Source organism: Arachis ipaensis, chromosome B6, assembly GCF_059453495.1.
Source record: "Arachis ipaensis isolate K30076 ecotype BB chromosome B6, ASM5945349v1, whole genome shotgun sequence".
In the NCBI taxonomy this organism is placed as follows: domain Eukaryota; kingdom Viridiplantae; phylum Streptophyta; class Magnoliopsida; order Fabales; family Fabaceae; genus Arachis; species Arachis ipaensis.
The window spans coordinates 13,963,234-13,984,406 of NC_142441.1; the positions used below are offsets into that span (position 1 = coordinate 13,963,234).

General features: G+C 32.6%; 1 protein-coding gene across 1 annotated transcript; it reads left to right on the forward strand.

Moving 5' to 3' along the window:
* The first annotated feature begins 3,294 nt into the window (after positions 1–3,294).
* On the forward strand, positions 3,295–6,335 carry LOC107646505 (luminal-binding protein 4). Its single transcript, XM_088492225.1, has 6 exons — positions 3,295–3,490; positions 3,579–3,849; positions 4,021–4,232; positions 4,349–5,226; positions 5,318–5,400; positions 5,501–6,335. The coding sequence occupies exons 1-6, from the start codon at positions 3,442–3,444 to the stop codon at positions 5,991–5,993; spliced, it is 1,986 nt and encodes a 661-aa protein (XP_088348351.1). The 5' UTR covers positions 3,295–3,441; the 3' UTR covers positions 5,994–6,335.
* Positions 6,336–21,173: the final 14,838 nt, after the last annotated feature.

A 21,173-nucleotide genomic window follows, 5' to 3' on the forward strand; every position in this document is an offset into this window, starting at 1 on the left:
AACCACAACGGCCTCGGTTATAGCTCAAATTAGAGTAAAGTTCAATGAATTCAACCGTCCTTCAAAATCTAAAGTGCACCAGAATGTTTCTTATGCCAATCATGGTCGATTAATAAGTTGGAAGTCTCCTAGTGAAGATGCTGTTAAATTGAATGTAGATGTCTCCTATATGGCACCAATTAATAATGCTGCATGTGGCGGGATCCTTAGGAACTATCTTGGAGGATTATCAAAGGCTTCTCTTGCAATCTCGGGAGCTGCTCCATCATGCATGCGGAACTTTGGAGGATTGTCCATAGTCTTCGGATTACTACTTCTCTAAATCTTTCTTGTGTAGTTGTGGAATCGGACTCTGCTACAGCGTTAAAGTTCATTACCCAAAGTTATCTAGCTACTCATTCCTGTTCTTCCCTTATTGAGGAAATCAAGCTCCAAGCAAACTGCATCCCTCATGTGTATTGGAATAATGTGCCTTGCGAAGCTAACTTTGTCGTGGATTATTAACTAGCAAAGAAAAGGTAACATCAATCTCTTGACCTCCATATTTTTGATTCAGTCCCTACGAGATTTCTCACATTCTAACTTCTGATATAGCTTCTGTCCCTCTTTTTAGTGGTGTTTAGTTTCTTATTTCTATTTTTGAATCTTTAGCTTCTACTGTTACCAAATAAATCTCTTGTTTTGTCATTTAATTTGGACAATTAATTTTATGATTTTTTGTATTTATTTGACACTTATAAATAAGTGATAATTTTTATTACAGGATAGATAATAATACGATTTTTTTTGTAATTTCTTGATTTCTAATATATTTTATTTGTAATTATTTTTGTCTTATTGATATTTTAAAATTTAAATTAAAAATAATAATAAACCGATAATATTGATATAAAAGATAAGGATAAAGTATATTTTTTGTCCTTAAAGTTTGATAAAAATTTTAAAAATATCCCTAAATTTTATTTTGTTTTAATTTTGTCCCAAAAGTTTTCGATTTGCATCAAATATACCTCTGACGGTTAATTTTTCAAAAAATTTAAGATCGATTTAACAACAATTTCATAAAAACAACCCCTCAACACAAGCAAATTAAGCATAATTTTCATGTATTATTGTTCTATTGGTCTTAAATTTTTTGAAAATTTAGCCTCTGAAGATATATTTAATGCAAATCGAAAACTTTTGGAATAAAATTGAAACAAAATAAAATTTTGGGATATTTTTAAAATTTTTGCCAAACTTCGAAGACAAAAAATATACTTTACCCAAAAGATAATTAATTGATCATATCAAGAATACTGATTTTCTCTCACAGTACCTTAAAATTTCTGTAGATATTATGTATGGGTGATATATTTATAATCAATCAATAAAAAAAATTAATTTATGATGGATTATAATTAAAAAAAATTCTTCTCATATTAAATATGAATATATTTACAAAATACTTTTATGTCTTTATCAGTACTTAATGGTCATTCTGATAAAAGCGCAAACAGGAATACGTTGATGGAAGCCTAGGCGGATTCCTGTAACATGTAACGGCGGATAAACAAATAATAAAATATAGAATGGGATTATGACTAAGAATAATATATACACAGCTGTAGCGGCGGCGCAACAAAACAAAGATATTCATCAAAATTGAAGTAATACACGTGCTAATAATGTTGAGCGCAATATTTTCAGAAATTATTTTTAATATAAAAATAAAAATGGTATTTTATTTTAATATTGATATTTAAAATATATTATAATATTATAGATGTGTAAAAAAAAATGTTTAACACATATTTTATATGTTACCATAAGATATTGATACATGTTCAATACACAATTTACCTACAAAATTTATCCACTTATAATTACATCAAATAATTTTATTTTTAACAAACACTAATATTTTTTCCGTATAAACAAAAAATTAGCCCAATATTTTGTACACACAGTGTCCATGTAATAATAAAATTCCACTGAGAACATATAACAAATTCATGGATATTCATTCATGCGTGTTCTAGTATAAAGTGTATAGTACGTGTTGGTTTGTTACAACAAATTAAGTGGACTTGTGCCTAATCCGAAGACCCTATTGTCGAAATTCTATTGGTTTGAAATGTGATTGAATCGTACGTAACAAATATTTATTAGATCATGATAGATTCAATTGTTCACACTTGCTTTCATTGAAGTTCTTGGTTAGTTTCAAATAGTAGTTAAACGGACCAAAGGTATATCACGTATAAGTATAATGATGAGTTAAACTGTAAATATTTCAATTGTTAATATTTGCTTGTTTTTGCAGGAGATAAATTACACAAAATAGCAGCATAGAATTTAAAGAACTTAATCAAGGCTACGAACATTTTAGTCAGCGATAAGGCCTACCCATCTTATTGTAATGAAGAAAATATATATCATCTATCTATTTCACTATTCGTATGGAAGAAAGTATCAAAGTTGTGTATTCTTGTTGACTTTAGTTAATCATAATTAAGATTGGTTTAATTGTGGTCAGATTTATTGGTAATTAAGGATATAAATGAACATTGTGTTGACAAAAAGGATGACAAAGGAAAGTAGATTAATCAACGTTATCATTGATGAATCTCCAGTTGATAAGACATATAGATTGACATAATCATAACAGGTGGCTTGAAGTGTTAAATTCTAATACCACATGATAACACAATTGTGCATGACAAAATCAATGGCAGGATGAAAGAAGCGTGTTTTCTGGGTTGGTTTTTGGACTAGGAGTCTATGACAAGATAGAGACAATTAATATTTTAAGTGAAATTTAAAAAAAAAATTAAGTAAAATATGAAATTATAACGAAATCTAAATTTTAAAATTTCCGTACTTAGATCAAATTTTATAAAATTGGTAAATTTATTTAAATTTATAATATTAAAAAATTTTAAGAGTTAAATCGAAATTATAAATTTATAACTATTAATAAGTGGGGTTAAGTCAGATTAATTGCCAGAAAACATTTTCACATACATGCCAGCTTGCAACAAACAACCCACATCAATGGCATGTTTTATTAATGGGCTTCTAGCCCAGTATCTGATACTGAACCACAAGCCCAATAACATTGCCCATCTTGTAGGACCTAAAAGAAAACGGAAGACAAGTCGAAAAAAAAGACAACGAAAAAGGAAGAGAGAAAATCTAAACTCTAAAGCCATGAGAGGTCAAGAACTTTCGGGATGACCCTGGCAACTCTTAATTTAGGTGACGTGTCAGAAAGCCATTGGTTGTTGTGCGTGTAGATGAGTCAATATATTTGGCGCGCATCATCAAAATATGGACTTGGGCGTTCCTTACTGGACAGAACACTCTAGCAAGTAGCAACAGCAATTACACTTCTAAGTTCTAATTATCATTATATATAGAATCCCTGTTACCTCTATTTTCATTCCAAATTCGATCACAATGATGTCAAAGACCAAAGCAATGGCGTTTCTACTTCTCTTTGCTTTAGGTAAGCTAGCATTACATTGTTATAAATCAATGTATCTGAAATTTTGAAGTAACTGAGAGTATTTATTTTGCTATCGTTTTTGTGGCAGAATTTATGATAGGAATGGTTGTGGCAGCGGATGAATCAGCTAATAACGTGGGCACAGTGATTGGTATTGATCTTGGAACAACGTACTCGTGTGTTGGTGTTTATAAGAAGGATCACGTTGAGATCATCGCCAACGACCAAGGCAACAGGATCACTCCTTCATGGGTCGCATTCACCGACTCCGAGCGTCTCATCGGAGAAGCGGCCAAGAATCAAGCTCCTCTTAACCCTAAACGCACTATCTTCGATGTCAAGCGCCTCATTGGGAGGAAGTATGTCAAATTCAATTTTTCTAATTACTTTTTTCTTTTCGAAGTAGTTACTAAATCAGTCATTATACATTTATGTATAAAAATATGTGTTGTTTCTTATGATTAATTTGGTAGCTGATTTTGTCTAGAAAGATCTAATAGTTTGTTGAATTTGGTTTTTAACGTGAAAAGGTTTGATGACCCTGAGGTTCAGAGAGACGTAAGGTACTTACCATATAAGATTGTGAACAAGGATGGAAAGCCTTATATTCAGGTCCAAGTCAAAGGTGAAGACAAGGTGTTTAGCCCCGAAGAGATAAGCGCCATGGTATTAACTAAGATGAAGGAAACCGCTGAATCTTTCTTGGGGAAGAAGATAAAATCCGCTGTCATCACTGTTCCAGGTACTAGTTGCTCAATTACTATTACTTTATTATTTCATAATGATTTTGATTAGAATGTGGCTGTGGTTACGGGAGTAGGATCTAATTAATTAATTTGGTTGATTAACGTAACTCAGCATATTTCAATGATGCACAAAGACAAGCCACCAAGGATGCTGGCACCATTGCCGGTCTTAACGTGGCGAGGATAATCAATGAACCAACAGCGGCTGCTATAGCATATGGTTTGGACAAGAAAGGAGGAGAGAAGAACATTCTTGTCTATGATCTTGGTGGTGGTACTTTTGATGTTAGCATCTTGACCATTGATAATGGTGTGTTTGAGGTTTTGGCTACAAGTGGAGATACACATTTAGGAGGAGAGGATTTCGACCACCGCCTCATGGATTATTTCATCAAATTGATAAAGAAGAAGTACAACAAAGACATCAGCAATGATAATAGGGCAATTGGGAAGCTCAGAAGGGAGTGTGAGAGAGCCAAGCGAGCTTTGAGTAGCCAGCACCAAGTCCGGGTTGAGATCGAGTCTCTTTTCGATGGCAACGACTTCTCTGAGCCGTTGACAAGGGCCAGGTTCGAGGAACTCAACATGGACTTGTTCAAGAAGACAATGGGGCCTGTCAAGAGAGCTATTGAAGATGCAGGGCTCAAGAAAACAGATATTGATGACATTGTGTTGGTTGGAGGTAGCACTAGGATTCCCAAAGTTCAACAGCTATTAATGGATTTCTTTGAGGGCAAGGAACTCAACAAAGGTATCAATCCTGATGAGGCTGTTGCTTATGGTGCTGCAATCCAAGGTGGAATTCTTAGTGGTGAAGGCGGCGAAGAAACCAAAGACCTTCTCCTTCTTGATGTTGCTCCTTTAAGTTTGGGATTAGAGACAGTTGGTGGTGTCATGACAAAAATAATACCAAGGAACACCGTTATTCCAACTAAGAAGTCTCAGATTTTCACTACTTACCAAGATCAACAAACCACTGTGTCCATTAAGGTAAGCACATACATTGCATTACTGATCATATTCTTATAATGTTGCATATTTTGGTGCCATATATAATAGCTAGTGCCCATGATTTTTTCAGGTTTATGAAGGCGAAAGAGCCCTAACAAAGGATTGTCGCGAGCTCGGGAAGTTTGATCTCTCTGGCATTCCACCTGCCCCAAGGTATACAACAATAGAGACCATTGTGTTTTTTAACATTATACTATAGATTATAGTAGAATAAAATTTGCATTATTCTCACTCACTGTTATTGGGGTTGCAGGGGTGTGCCACAAATTGAGGTTACTTTTGAGGTTGACGCCAATGGAATCCTGCATGTGAAAGCAGAGGACAAGGCAGGGAAGAAATCGGAATCGATCACCATCACCAATGACAAAGGACGTTTAAGCCAAGAAGAGATTGAAAGGATGGTTAAGGAGGCTGAAGAACTGGCTGAAGAGGACAAGAAGGTTAGGGAAAGAATCGATGCCCGGAACAAGTTGGAGACTTACATCTTCAATATGAGGAGCACCATCAATGATAAAGACAAGCTCTCTGATAAGATTGATTCGGATGATAAGGAGAAGATAGAGGGCACGCTGAAGGATGTTCTTGAATGGTTGGATGATAACCAAAACGCAGAAAAACAAGAGTTTGAAGAGAAGCTGAAGGAGGTTGAGGCAGTGTGTAATCCTGTTATCAAGGAGGTGTATGAAAAGAGTGGTGGTAGTAGCTCCTCTGGCTTCGATGATGAAGAATCAGCTGATGAACTATAGAGACTAACAGCTAAACAGCCACGTTATTTTTTGTTGTCATTAATTCTTTGTTTACTTAGTTACTATAGAATATATCATAGGTGAAGTCTCTGGTGGTTTGAATATTAATGGCTAAAAATGGCTAAGAGTTGACCTTCAAATAAAATAATGACACCGTAGATTTGGTTTCACAATTTTTCAATAGTCTAAAGGGTGGTTAAGAGTGTGCAATAATTACTAGGAAATTATCATGTGGATAGAATCGTCATTTGAAGTTACTTTATGTATTGTTGGATCTTGGACAAAAATATTATTGGGTCATTATACAAAATAAAATCAAAACTGCACAAGCATGAGGTCTAATAATTTTTTTTGGCACAATTATAAAATAAAGTTTATTTCTTCAATAATTTATTCCTTAGTTTATTTGTATTTCTCTAAAAAGTAACCGTAAAAAATATTATAATGCCCTAAAAATTTTATTAAGGGAACAAAATTAATATTTTTTTACAAGATATATTTGTAAGATTTATTTTTTATATTTGTTTAAAAAATTGTTGGATTGTAGAGTGTTCGGTTTTTTTTAATAATTATACAAAAAAATAATAATGAATTAATATAAATATATTAATATTTGTAAAATACATATTATAAACATTAAAGTCAGTCACCAGTATAAAATATATGTTAGAATATAAATACATATTTATTATCTATTATATACTACTGATTTTACAACTAAAATATGCCACATGTTATTTTTTCATTGCAATTAAAATCAAATTTTTCTCTCGAAAATTAAAGAGTTCTCTCTTCCTCTCTCTATCCCTTTCTTTATCTCTCTCATTCATTCACTCACTCTATCTCTCTTATATATCATTATCAATTACTAATTATAAATTTGACAATCAAAATATACAACATGTCATTCTCTAATTACATTCAAACAAAATTAAAATTTTGAAATTGAATATAGCTATATTATATATTATATTTATATATTACTAACTAATTTAATAACTAAAAAGTGTCACATGACACTCTCTTATTAAAATTTAAAGAAAATATTTTCTTCTAAAATTACTAAATTTCCTTCTTACATTCTCTTATCTACCTCTTTTTTTCTTCTATTTCTCTCTATCATTCGCACTCTATATATAATTTATATTTTATATTAGAAATTTGACAAATAAAAAATATGCCACCAAATATTCTTTTATTGTAATTAAAATAAAAAAATTGTTAACTTCAAAAATTAACAAACTCCTATTCCCATTCTTCTTTTTTATCTTTCTCTCTCTTTTCTCTCATTGTCTATCTTTCTCTACCATTTTGTTCTATAAAAAATAAAATTAACAACATAATATAATTTAATTAAAAATTTTTATTATATACATATTTTTTATTTAACTTTAAATTTTTTCTACTTATTATCTTTCTAATTTATGTTTTCACTTTTTTTTTCAAATATTTATTGTATATAATTTAAAAAAATACTAATACTGTGATTAAAAGTTAGAATTGATATAAATTTTTTTATGCTAATATCTAATTATATTTTTATATATATATATAGAGTAACAAATATTATTTTTAAATAACAAGTATAAAATTAATTATTTTTATTTGTACAACAAACTTAACACCTAATTAAATTTAAGAATATACAAGTTATAAATTCTTTCAAATTTTAGATAAGGAATGTTAAAATTAATTATTATTAAAAAGTTAAACTCTTTCATATGAAATACTAAAAAACTTATTGTTAATTTTGGAAGCTAAAGAAAAATTTTATTTGATTACAATAAAAGAATATTGGGCGGCATATTTTGATTTGTCAAATTACTAATATAAAATATAAATTATATATAGAATGCGAATGATAGAGAGAAACAGAAAGAAAGAGAGATAGATAAGAGAATGTAAGAAGAAGGTTTAGTAATTTTGGAAGAAAATATTTTTCTCTAAATTTTAATAAGAGAGTGTCATATGACACATTTTAGTTATTAAATTAATTAGTAATATATAAATACAATATATAATATAACTATATTCAATTTTAAAATTTTAATTTTATTTGAATGTAATTAGAGAATGTCATGTTGTATATTTTGATTGTCAAATTTATAATTAATAATTAATAATGATATATAAGAGAGATAGAGTGAGTGAAAGAATGAGAGAGATAGAGAAAGGGTGAGAGATGAGGGAAGAATTCGTTAATTTTAGAAAAAAAATTTATTTTAATTGCAATAAAAAATTGACATGTGACACATTTTGGTTGTAAAATTAATAGTATATAATAGATATAATACATGTGTATTTATATTTTAATATATATTTTATATTGGTGGCTGACTTTAGTGACTAATTTTAATGTACATATAGCATAACCCTTTATTTAGTGAAGTTTTAGTCTTGCATGGAATGGTTAATTTCATTAAAAAAAATTTACTGTAAATTTTATACAGAATCAATTATGCAATCAAATCACAAAAATTTATTGAATAATTAATTTACAAAGAGAAAGAGATTTCATTATTTGAACCTAAATTTAAAAAAAAAAATTGTGATTGTTTAGTTTGAATTTTAGTCTTTTTTAAATTTATGTTTTTTTATCTCTCTTACACAATTATATATTGACATGTACTTTTTTTTATATTATACAAAAGATAACCAATAAAATATAATGACACAAAATATTTACGAAGACACTATTATTAAACGTATTATAAACAATATTGTCAACATATTAAAATAGCAAGAAGATACTTTTTAATTATTAAATTTTTTGATATGTTAATTAAGTTATTAAAATTTTATTAATATACTTAATTTTAGAAATGTTTATATATTTATATTAATTCATTATTATTTTCTTGTATCATTATTAAAAAAAAAAACGAACACTCCCACAATCCAACATTTTTTTAAACAAATATAAAAAATAAAGCTTACAAATATATCTCGTAAAAAATACTAATTTTGTTCTCTTAATAAAATTTTTAGGGTATCATAATGTTTTTTACGGTTATTTTTTTGTAGAGAAATACAAATAAATTAAGGAACAAATTATTAAAGAAATAAACTTTATTTTACAATCTAACCAAAAAAATTATTGGACCTTATATTTGAGGAGTTTTGATTTTATTTTGTATAATGGCCCAATAATATTTTTGTCTAAGATCCAACAACACATGAGATAATCTCAAATGACAATTATATCCACAAGGTAATTTTTTAGTAATTATTGCACACTCACTTAACCTTTTAGAATATTGAAAAGTTATAAAACCAAACCCACCAAGTATCACTATTTTATTTGAAAGTCAACTTTTAGCCATCTTTAGCCATTAGTATTTTGGCCACCAGAGACTTCACCTATATCATAATGTAATTGCAGCATAGTGCTCTTTTTATTTTATTTACTTTCTCATTGTTGCTCCTTCTTTTTAAGTTTCTTGCATGAAATTAAAGTTTCTTCCAGTGTGTTTTTCGCCCCTTCAATCATTGAGTTTTACTACTGGGTGATTCAATGAACCTCTTTAAAGCTTAAACATACAATTAAATTTATGTGATAGATTCAATATATGGGAGATTAACTTGTCTATAAACATTAACCTACTACTGTGTATATTAAGTGTCTCCAACGCGAAACAATCTAAGAATGCACACTTGGTGTATCTTCAGTGTCCTACTTAATAAAAAATAAAAAACATTTTTTAAGATGTATAAATCTATTAAAGTGATCATGTATTTAATCTTATTTTTAGTTTATATTCTTATAATAATTTTTAAAGAATATATATTATTATTTATTAGTATAAAAATAATAGTAAATATTTTATATAATTAAAAATTATATTTTATATTAATAAAATATTAAAATATTATTATATTATATCTAAAAATATTTTATATATAAAGTATTTTTTAGATAAATTATAATAATATAAAATATAAAATATTTTTTTATTATTTTTATGTCTTCTTTTAATTATATAAAGTATTTAAAATATTTTTTATTTTAATAAATAATAAACAAATAAGAATATATTATTTTTGAGCTCCTTTGTTTCAAAAAAATATATATATTATTTCTAAACTCATTTAAAAAATACATATTAAGAATAGGAAAACACTCAAATAAAGATGCATATTTCATCTTTTGCTAAAGATGTTTTTGTGTTGCATATTAATATTATTAAATTCCTTAAAAGATTTTCTTTTCAAAAACAATAAAAAATATTTAAATTGGACTAAAACAAAAAAAATAATAGATTAACTATTAGATTTTTTTTAAAATTGTTTATATAAAAAAATATGCCACACTCATCATTCAATATTATATATATATATATATATATATATATATATAATTTTTATAAAGTAAAATTTATCTACAAGTTATACCGATAAAAAGCTCAAATCTCTTAAAATTTTTACAAATAAAAAATAAATAATTTATATTCGAGCGATATATAAAATAATTATATTATTATTATTATTATTATTATTATTATTATTATTATTATTATTATTATTATTGATTAAAATTCACTAATTTAAATTTATTTTTATTTTTAATATAAGCATTAGAAATAAATAAAATTTTTATAACTAAATGTAGTGTAGCAAAATATATATCATATTAATTAGTTTTTAAAAAATTTTGGAAAAATAGTTTCTTTCTAATAAAGTGTTATTAGAAAATTAACATTATAAAAGCTAATTTTAACCAATACGATATAATAGGTTATTAAATATATTTAATATAAAACACATTGAATATAAACTTTTGTTGAGTTTAAATTTTAAATAATTTTTAATTAAATTTTGAATATTCTTATTTTAAAGAGTTAGAATATTTTAATATTATTTTTTCGTATCTTTTTAATTGAGTTTTTGATATTTTAAATTATAAACCTTATTTATAATTAAGGATAATATTTCAACACCATCAATTAGCCACACATACAAAAATACGAAAACAATTCTATAATCATAATTATAATCTAACTTTATAAGCAATACAATAAAACTATATATAAGTAATATAACTAAACTTTATCAATATCTATAGTCACATTTCATAAATAATATAATCAAATTATATTTATGTTTATAATTAAAATATGAATAAAAATACAAAACATTATCATGATGGTTAATTTTTTCGTTCATAATTTTATTATTTTTTTTGTGAAAAGTTTAATTATTTTCTAAAAAAAATAATCGAATAACACAAAAAAATTTTTATTAAGAGTAATTTATTTAGATGTAATTAAAAAATAATTAAATAATTATATACGGTAATAAAAAGTTAATATTATTAAAAGATAAAATTAAAATTTATTTTAAAATTAAAAATCATGCCTTTTTTTTCTTTTTTTTTTCTAAAATTTATCTACGAGTAATTCTATAAATATTTTATGATGAATAAAAATATTAAACTTGTACTTAAATTTATTTTAGTAAAATTCATTTTTATTCTATTAAACGTTAAATAAACTATTAAAAGGAATTTTGTTTTCTCCATTAGAGGAGAATGATAAACTTCCATACTTCCATTATGTTATAGCAATAATTTGACCTTGTTATTTTTAAAGTCATGATTGCACTTCATGATTTTTTTATTTTTATCTATGAATTTTTGAATGTGCAAAATAATAATAATAATAATAATAATAATAATAATAATAATAATAATAAATATGTCACAGTAAAAATAAAAGTACATCACTAAATAATTTATGATCTGAATTATATATGAATCAAATTGATAATAGAAGATTTAATACTAAAAAATCAATAACAAAATTAAAGACTTATAAAATTTTTTTTAAATTCACAAAGAAATATTTATATTCATGTAACATATAAAATAATTATCATATTATTATTATTACATTATATATATATATATATATATATATATATATATATATGGACAAAAAAAAGTCCAATTGATTAAGGATATAAATGAACATTGTGTTGACAAAAAAATGACAAAGGAAAGTAGATTAATCAACATTATCATTGATGAATCTCCATTTGATACGACATATAGATTGACATAATCATAACAGGGGCTTGAATTGTTAAATTCTAATACCATTAATAACACAATTGCGCATGACAAAATTCTACTATGCTGAAGGCTTCTTCTTTCTTTAGGTGCTGAAGACACATGTGCACGCTGCAGCACGCGATGAGTGAGAAAATATGGCGAAAGTGAGTCTCTGTTTTGTAATAAATCATGAGTTTTATAGAATAGCATCTATGGATTGTTTACATACCTGTTTATTATTATAACATTGGATTTATTTTTGCAGTAACTAAAGTGTGTAGTATTTTTGTAACTATTGTTGAAATTTATTTTAAAAATTGTGATGGGTTATTTTAAAAAAGAGTAACTCGAGAGTTAGAGGACTAATATGTTTGGACTTAGCCAAAAAATCTTATTCTTATTAAAATGTTGTTTGTAGTACATAATTTAAGAGTAGATTGCAAAACCCAAAAAAAAAAGGACTGGATTAAATTGGATTGACCAAAATAAAGAAAAATGAGTTATGCTTATCATGTTAGAAAATTTCTTGTTTTCTTGAAAAGTCTTAAATAAAAATGTCATAAAAAAAAGTTTATAAAGATATGTAATTTAATAATTAAAGTTGTGACCACATTTTTTGACAGGATAAAAGATAGTGATAATATAATTTTTGGATTGAAAATTAAGTGTTAATTTTTTTATGAAACTAAACACTATTTCTTAAAAATTATTTGTTAATAGCAATCACCTTTATTTACTTATAACGTAAAGAGTACGGTACCCTCAGTTATTTTGTTATTCAGTTTTTTTATCGTTATATTTATAATTTTTATTTTTTCTAAATTGTTAATAATTTCAATTAACACGAATAAGTGAATGAAAATACAAATAAAAATAAGGAACATGAATATGAGAAAAAAAAGTAGAAATAGAAAGGTTATAAAAATAAATTAAAATAAAAATATGAAGACTATGAAGATAAATAATCATAAAATTAAATAATTAGTAAAGATTATTAATATACATATTGTTCATACCCTGACCCAATATTAAGGCCCAAGTCCAAATAAGTCAAAAAGGCCCAATCCAAAGATTGGCCTTTGCTACTTACCGACCTCCTCAGAAGAGGTCAGATTCGACACGCCCTTCACTCTAAAGAAGTTGGGATCGAAAGTTAGCTGGCAGATAACCCTTATTCAAATAAGTAACTGCCCCTAAAATATCTCAACCCACTTCCAGGAGCTATATCTCAACTTCCCTAAAATAAAGGGACGGTTATCCACCTAAAAAGGTGGAACTACTCCAACGGTGGTTATTGGTTCACCACTATAAATACACTAACACCCCTCAAGTATCTCTAAGTTTCAATACTCTCTAAACCTGCTAAAACCCTTTGCTAACTTAGGCATCGAAGTGTCTTTGCAGGTACCACCGCCATTCTTTCACATACACAAGTCGGATGGTAGCTCCCAGACACAAGCCTAGTCCGAGATTACCTCCACTCAATGCGTGGGCCAATTTCACAAACCCAACCCACTAACTTCAGGTTACCCACGTAACATTGGCGTCATTGCTGGGGACTTGGAGATCAACCAATGATGGCGGACGAATTCAACGAGAATGGAAACACAACATCTGATTCTGAGCAAGAGAATCAGGACGCTGGTAATAACAACAGAGTAATAGTCACTCACCAAGGGGTGACTAACCAGAACAAAGACGGCACCTCAGGGGTAAAGGACCCAAAAGGGAACTCCTCTGAGGAACATGAATCAGGCAAAGAAAGGCAACCCCATGCAACTGATTTCATGGGAATGTTTCATGGCCACCAGGGACGGCTAGAACAGTTGGAGCAAGAGCTGGAACGACAACGAGAGGTAGCGAAAAATTTGAGAAACGAGATTGAGCGATGAAAGGAGCTTGAGAAAAAGCTCCTAAGACTAGAGTCCGCTCTCAAAGGTCAAAACTCTCGTAGTGACCGAGAAGACTCTCTCTTGGGTGGAGAAGATCCGTTCAGTGAGGACATAATGAGGGCAAAAGTGCCAAGGAACTTTAAAAGCCCTTATATGGACTTCCACGACGGAACTACGGATCCAAAGCATCATTTAAGCAATTTTAAAAGTCGGATGTACCTAGCCGACGCTTCTGATGCTACTCACTGCAAGGCTTTCCCGACAACCCTGACTAAAGCAGCGATGAAATGGTTCGATAGACTCCCCCCGAGGTCAGTCAGTAGTTTCGACGATCTCTCGCGGAAGTTCCTCATGCGATTCTCAATCCAAAAGGATAAGGTAAAGCACGCACCTAGCCTCCTGGGAGTAAAACAAGAGGTCGAAGAACCTTTAAGGGACTACATGGAAAGGTTCAACAAAGCGTGCTTGGAGATTCAAGACCTGCCCACAGAGGCAGTAATTATGGGCCTAGTAAATGGACTCCGAGAAGGTCCCTTCTCCCAGTCCATCTCGAAAAGGCACCCTACCTCCCTGGGTGATGTACAGGAGAGAGCTGAGAAGTACATCAATATGGAAGAAAACGCCAGGTTTCGAGAGACAAGTTGGTGACCTGGGCACTCTCACTCATCAAAAGAGAAAGAGAGAGCCCAAGAAAAAAGAGGAAGTTGGTCATGAAAGGCCTAGGAGATATCACTCCTATACTCCTCTACGAATTTCTCTAGTTGACGTCTACAGGAAAATTTGTCATATTAAAAGACTACCTTTCCCTAGGCCCATCAAAAATAAAAGATTGGGGGGGGGGAATCGTGGCGACTACTGTGAGTACCATAAGCTATATGGTCACTCGACAAATGATTGTTACGACCTTAAAAATGTGATAGAAAAGTTGGCCAGAGAAGGCTGGGTGGATAGATATCTCAGGAAAAGGTCGGACCATCATGGCAAGAGAAAGCGAGATGACGAGGACCGAAGAGACCCACCGCCATAGACCCCGGAAAGACATATTCACATGATCTCAGGAGGGTTTGCTAGAGGCGGTCTCACAAAATCATCTCAAAAAAGGCATTTGAAGGAAGTCTATTAAGTCGGAAATGAAGTTCCCGACCTCCCCACCATTTCCTTTACTAAAGAAGATGGGCAGGGCATAGTTCCCGGACATGACGATCCAATGGTGATAACCATGATCCTTGCCAATGCTCATCTATACAGAACCCTGGTAGATCAGGGGAGCTCGGCCGATATCATGTTCAAATCGGTATTTGATAAGCTGGGGCTGGATGAAAAGGAGTTAAGAGCTTACCCTGATACCCTATATGGGTTGGGGGATACACCAATAAAATTACTGGGATTCATACCCCCTCCACACAACTTTTGGAAAATGGGCAAAATCCAAAACTCTGAGTATCGACTTCATAGTCGTCGATGTGGGTTCAGCCTACAACGCCCTAATAGGCAAAACTATCTTAAATCGGCTCGGAGCAGTGGTGTCCACCCCCCACCTTTGCATGAAATTCCCAACACCAGAGGGAATAGCAACGATTAGGAGAGACCAGAAATTGGCAAGAAAATGCTACAACAAAAGCCTGAACTTGAGAGGAAAGGGTAAGGAGGTGCACACAATTGAGCTCGGAGTGATCAGAGCTAAAGAAGAGTTGCGACCACAACCCGAGAGAAAAACTGAGGAGGTACAGGTTGGAAAAGAGGAAGTAAAAAACACCAACATAGGAACCAACCTGAAAGAAGATTTGAAGCAAAAGCTTATAAGGCTCCTACAAGAGAATTCCGACCTCTTCGCCTGGAAAGCCTCCGACATGCCAGGGATAGATCCCGAACTCATGTCGTACAAACTGTCAGTATACCCTGGATCACGACCTGTTCAGCAAAGAAGACGAAAGCTCGGACCTGAACGAGCTTGAGTGGTGGAAGAGCAAGTAAAATCCCTCCTAGAAGCTGGCTTCATAAAAAAGGTCAAGTATCCAGCTCGACTGGCAAATGTGGTGCTGGTCAAAAAGCAAAACGGCAAGTGGAGGATGTGCGTCGATTACACTAACCTGAACAAGGCGTGTCTTAAAAACCCATATCCACTTCCTAACATTGATACCTTAGTAGACTCCAGCTCGGGGTATCAATACTTGTCGTTCATGGACGCGTACTCAGGATACAATAAATCCTTATGTACAAGCCGGATCAAGAAAAGACATATTTCATCACGCCAAAAACAAACTATTGCTATGTGGTCACGCCTTTCGGGTTAAAAAATGCATGAGCCACATATCAAAAGCTGATTAATAAGGTGTTTGCCCATCACCTTGGGAGTTTAATGGAAGTCTATGTAGATGACATGCTAGTAAAAACCAAGGTTGAGGCCGACCTCTCGCAAGTCTTCAACACCATTAGGATGCATGGGATGAGATTAAATCCCACGAAATACACCTTCGCGGTGGAGGCAGGAAAATTTCTAGGATTTATGCTTACACAAAGGGGGATTTGAAGCCAACCCCGACAAGTGCAAAGCAGTCTTAGAAATGAAAAGCTCGACTTGCTTAAGGGAAGTCCAGCAGTTGAATGGCCAACTCGCAGCTCTCTCCAGGTTCTTGGCAAGATCAGCATTAAGATCCCTACCACTCTTCTCTCTACTAAAAAAAGGATGCCAGTTCGAATGGACTCCTGAATGCAAAGAAGCATTCCAGGAGTTCAAAAGGTTTTTAAGCCAGCCTCCCATTCTGACCCGACCTAAAATTGGGGAAGAACTCGTCTTATATTTGTCCGTAGCCGACAAAGCTGTAGCATCAGCTCTAATACGGGAAGACAAGGTCAGGCAGCATCTTGTATACTTCACCAGCAAAGTTTTACAAGGCCCTGAATTAAGGTATAAAAAACTTGAGAAGTTTGCATATGCCTTAATAGTAGCCTCTCAAAGGTTACGACCTTACTTTCAAGCACACACGATAAGAGTTCGAACGAACTAGCACATGAAGCAAATCCTTCAGAAAACAGACATTGCGGGCAAAATGGTTCAATGGGCCATAGAACTATCCGAGTTCGACCTCAAGTACGAAACAAGGATGCCAATCAAAGTCTAATGCCTCACCGACTTCGTAGCCGAATATGCAGGGGATCAAGAGGAAGCTTCCACTACATGGGAGCTATACGTGGATGGATCCTCCAACAAAGTCGGAAGCGGTGCAGGCATAATACTAGTCAACCAAGAGGGAACGCAAGTAGAGATCTCCCTCAAATTTGATTTCCAGCTTCTAACAATCAGGCAGAATATGAAGCCTTAATTGCAGGATTAAAGCTGGCAGAAGAAGTCGGTGCAACCAAAGTAGTTGTATTCAGCGACTCTCAGGTGGTGATCTCCCAAATAAATGGAGAGTATCAGGCTAAAGACTCCAACATGAAGAGGTACTTAGACAAAATCTTGGAGCATCTTAGGCGTTTTGCAGAAACCGAGGTTAAATACATAACTCGGGATCTCAACAGCAGAGCAGACGCACTCTCCAAACTAGCAAGTACCAAGCTAGGAGGGAATAATAGAAGCCTGATTCAAGAAACTCTCCAAGAACCCTCAGTTACAAAAAACAGAGGGCAGACAAGACGTTGTTGAAGTATCCGGATTGGACCTCAGATAGATGAACCCACTAATCGAATACATGAAATTCGACATCCTACCCAAAGAAGAAAAAGAGGCCACGAAAATCCAGAGGGAAGCACAAAACTACACTTTGGTAAAAAATATCCTCTATAAAAGAGGAATATCCACACCACTATTGAAGTGCGTCCCGACTTCAAGGACGACAAAAGTCTTGGAGGAAGTCCACAATGGTATCTGTGGGAATCATCTCGGAGCAAGGTCGTTAACTAGGAAAGTCATTCGAGCCGGGTTCTACTGGCCAACTTTGCAGAAAGACGTGACCGAGTTTGTAAAGAGGTGTCAACCATGCCAAATCCATGCAAACTTCCACGTCGCTCCCCCCCGAGGAGCTCATTAGTATAACTTCTCCATGGCCTTTCGTGAAGTGGGGATTGGACCTATTAGGACCCTTTCCCCAAGTGCCTGAACAAGTAAAGTACCTAATAGTGGGAGTAGATTACTTCACGAAATGGATCGAAGCAGAACCATTGGCCACCATCACCGCTCAGAGAAGTCGAAAGTTTCTCTACAAGAATATTATCACAAGGTATGGAATCCCCCACTCCATTACCATTGATAATGGCACTTAGTTCACCGACTCTACCTTCAGAAACCTGGTAGCCAGTATGAAGATCAAGCATCAGTTCACCTCGGTAGAGCACCTACAAGCAAATGGGCAAGCCGAGGCAGCCAACAAAGTTATACTGGGAGGATTGAAGAAAAGGTTGCAAGATGCAAAGGGAGCATGGGCTGAGGAACTCCCTCGAGTACTATGGGCTTATCGGACTACACCTCAGTCTGCTACAGGAGAAACACCCTTCCGACTTGCTAATGGCATAGAAGCCATGATACCCGTTGAGATTAACGAGCAAAGCCCAAGGGTGAGCTTCTACGACGAGGTTGGCAACGTACAGGGGCACAAAGAAGAACTCGAGCTACTCTCTGAAGTCCGAGAACAAGCCCAGATAAGAGAAGCAGCGCTAAAGCAAAGGATGACAAACAAATACAACAAGAAAGTCATTCTATGATGCTTCGCCCCAGACGACTTGGTCTTGATCAGGAATGACATCGGAGTCAACAAATCGGGGGAAGGAAAGCTTGCTGCCAATTGGAAAAGGCCATATAAGATAAGTGAAGTCTTAGGAAAGGGATACTACAAGGTAACCGACTTGAGCAGTACCGAACTACCTAGGTCGTGGCATGCTTGTAATGTGAAAAGGTACTATAGTTAAAAGCGAACTCCACTCTTTGATGTACTATTTTTTCCGATGATAAACCACTATTTTATGGTTTATCTTGTGCTCAATTGAGCGGTTTTTATCAAATCTTTGCACACTTATTCATACTAATTGCATGGTTTTACATTTTCCTTCCGATTTTGTGCTATGATTGAAAACATGCTTCTTTGACCTTAATTTTGCTATGTTTAATCCCCTCTTATTATCATTCGATGCCTTGATATGTGTGTTAAGTGATTTCAGGGTTTATAGGGTAGGAATGGCTTAGAGGATGGAAAGGAAGCATGCAAAAGTAGAAAGAATACAAGAAACTGAAGGAACTGCTAAAGTTGTCCAGCCTGACCTCTTGGTACTAAATCAACCATAACTTGAGCTACAAAAATCCAAATGAGGTGGTTCCAGTTGCGTTGGAAAGCTAACATCCGGAGCTTCACAACAATATATAATTTACCATAGTTTCCACGTTTCTAGGCAACGCGTACGCGTGGATCACGCGCACGCGTGGATCACGCGCACGCGTGACCTGGAGAAAATTCAATCCACGCGTACGCGTGGACGACGCGTACGCGTGACTTTGCCACGTGCTGGACATATCAGAAATTGCTGGGGGTGATTTTGAGCTGTTTTTGACCCAGTTTTTGGCCCAGAAAACACAGATTAGAGGCTACAGAGTGGGGGAATGCATGAATTCATTCAGGACATTCATTATTCAAAATTTTAGATTTTTAGATGTAGTTTTGGAGAGAGAGAGAGGCTCTCTCCTCTCTCTTAGGTTTTAGGATTAGGATTTCTTCTTCTTCTCAATTCCAGGTTCAATGTTCCTTTAAATTATTAATGCAAAGATTACTTTTTCATTTAATTTTATTGTTTATTTAATTGTTTCCAATTTTATTTCAATTATCATGTCTCTTTTCTACTCCCTTCTCCCAACAACGAAGATGGTATGCATGTTGACAGAGTAGACTCCCAACTTGACTTGGAAGTTGATTAAAAGGAGACACTTGAATTGGAATGCTCAAGTGATTAGTTAAATTGGAAGTTATTGGCTAATTCTCTATTTACTAACGCTAGTCCTTCCCAAGGGAGAGGATTAGGATTTGCGAATAAGAGTTAGCTCAATCACTTGACTTTCCTTTATTTAGTAAGTGTTAACTAAGTGAAAATAACAACCTTTTGATACTACACTTGAGAAAACCCAACAAGGATAGAACTTCCAATTAATCATTCTTCTAGTCAAGGCTTTTTATTTTAATTACATAAAACCTCTTGTTAATTTTCATTACTTTAATTTATAATTATTTATTTTCCAATTCCTCATTCCAAAATTTCTCAAAAAATTCATAACCAATAATAACTACACCTCCCTGCAATTCCTTGAGAGACGACCCGAGGTTTAAATACTTCGGTTATTACCTTTTTGGGGTTTTGTTACTTGTGACAACCAAACTTTTGTACGAAAGGATTCTTTGTTGGTTTAGAAACTATACTTGCAATGAGAATTTATTTGCAAATTTCTTTACTAACAGAAAATCCGATCGTTCAAAATGACTTCAAGATTTTTTCCCAAAAAGAAAGGTTTTCCTGAAGGAGGTTTTAATGAGGTATCAAAATAGAGGCTAAGGGGGAACAATTTTCAACCCCTTAGTAGCAAAAAGTACCTTCATCAATAAATAAAGATCTTTTTCTACATCTCTTTGTACATCCCATTAAGTTACTATCCTTTCTCTACGAAACATCCTGACTTATGCTCGACAAAACGTGAAAATTCCATGCCCGACCTACGTGGCCGGCAGTAAAATGACGAGGTACAAGTCGGTGTAAAGAGGTTATAAAAGCAGATCATGATAGCTCGGAAGTGTTACGACTAACAAGTCAGAAAAACTGAGAAAACTTGAAATGCATCGCGAAAATAACCTAAGTTATGAACAATTTAGATAGAGAAATTTGAATTCATAAGGAATACAAAAAGAGAAAAAGAAAAATCATCAAAAATCAAAAGCAGAAGCTGGCTCAAGTCTTTGGAAAGCCTAAGACAGATTAGACAAAGCACAGCCTACCCAGATAAAAGGTTTTTTTCCAAAACAAAAAGATCTATCAAAAGGGTTTTTTTATAAAGGAAAAATTGTAGAAAGCATGCACACGACAATGAGGCTTAAACCCCTTATCCAAAAAAGGGGCAGGAATTAAAATATTTTTTGTTTACGGCCATAAAAGACCAGAAAGAGTTAAGAATAACCATTACAGAAACAATAAAAAAGATAAAATTGTTCAAAGATGGGGCCCACAGGCCGGGCCCCAAAATAGCCAGAAATCAATTAATGGAAGGAA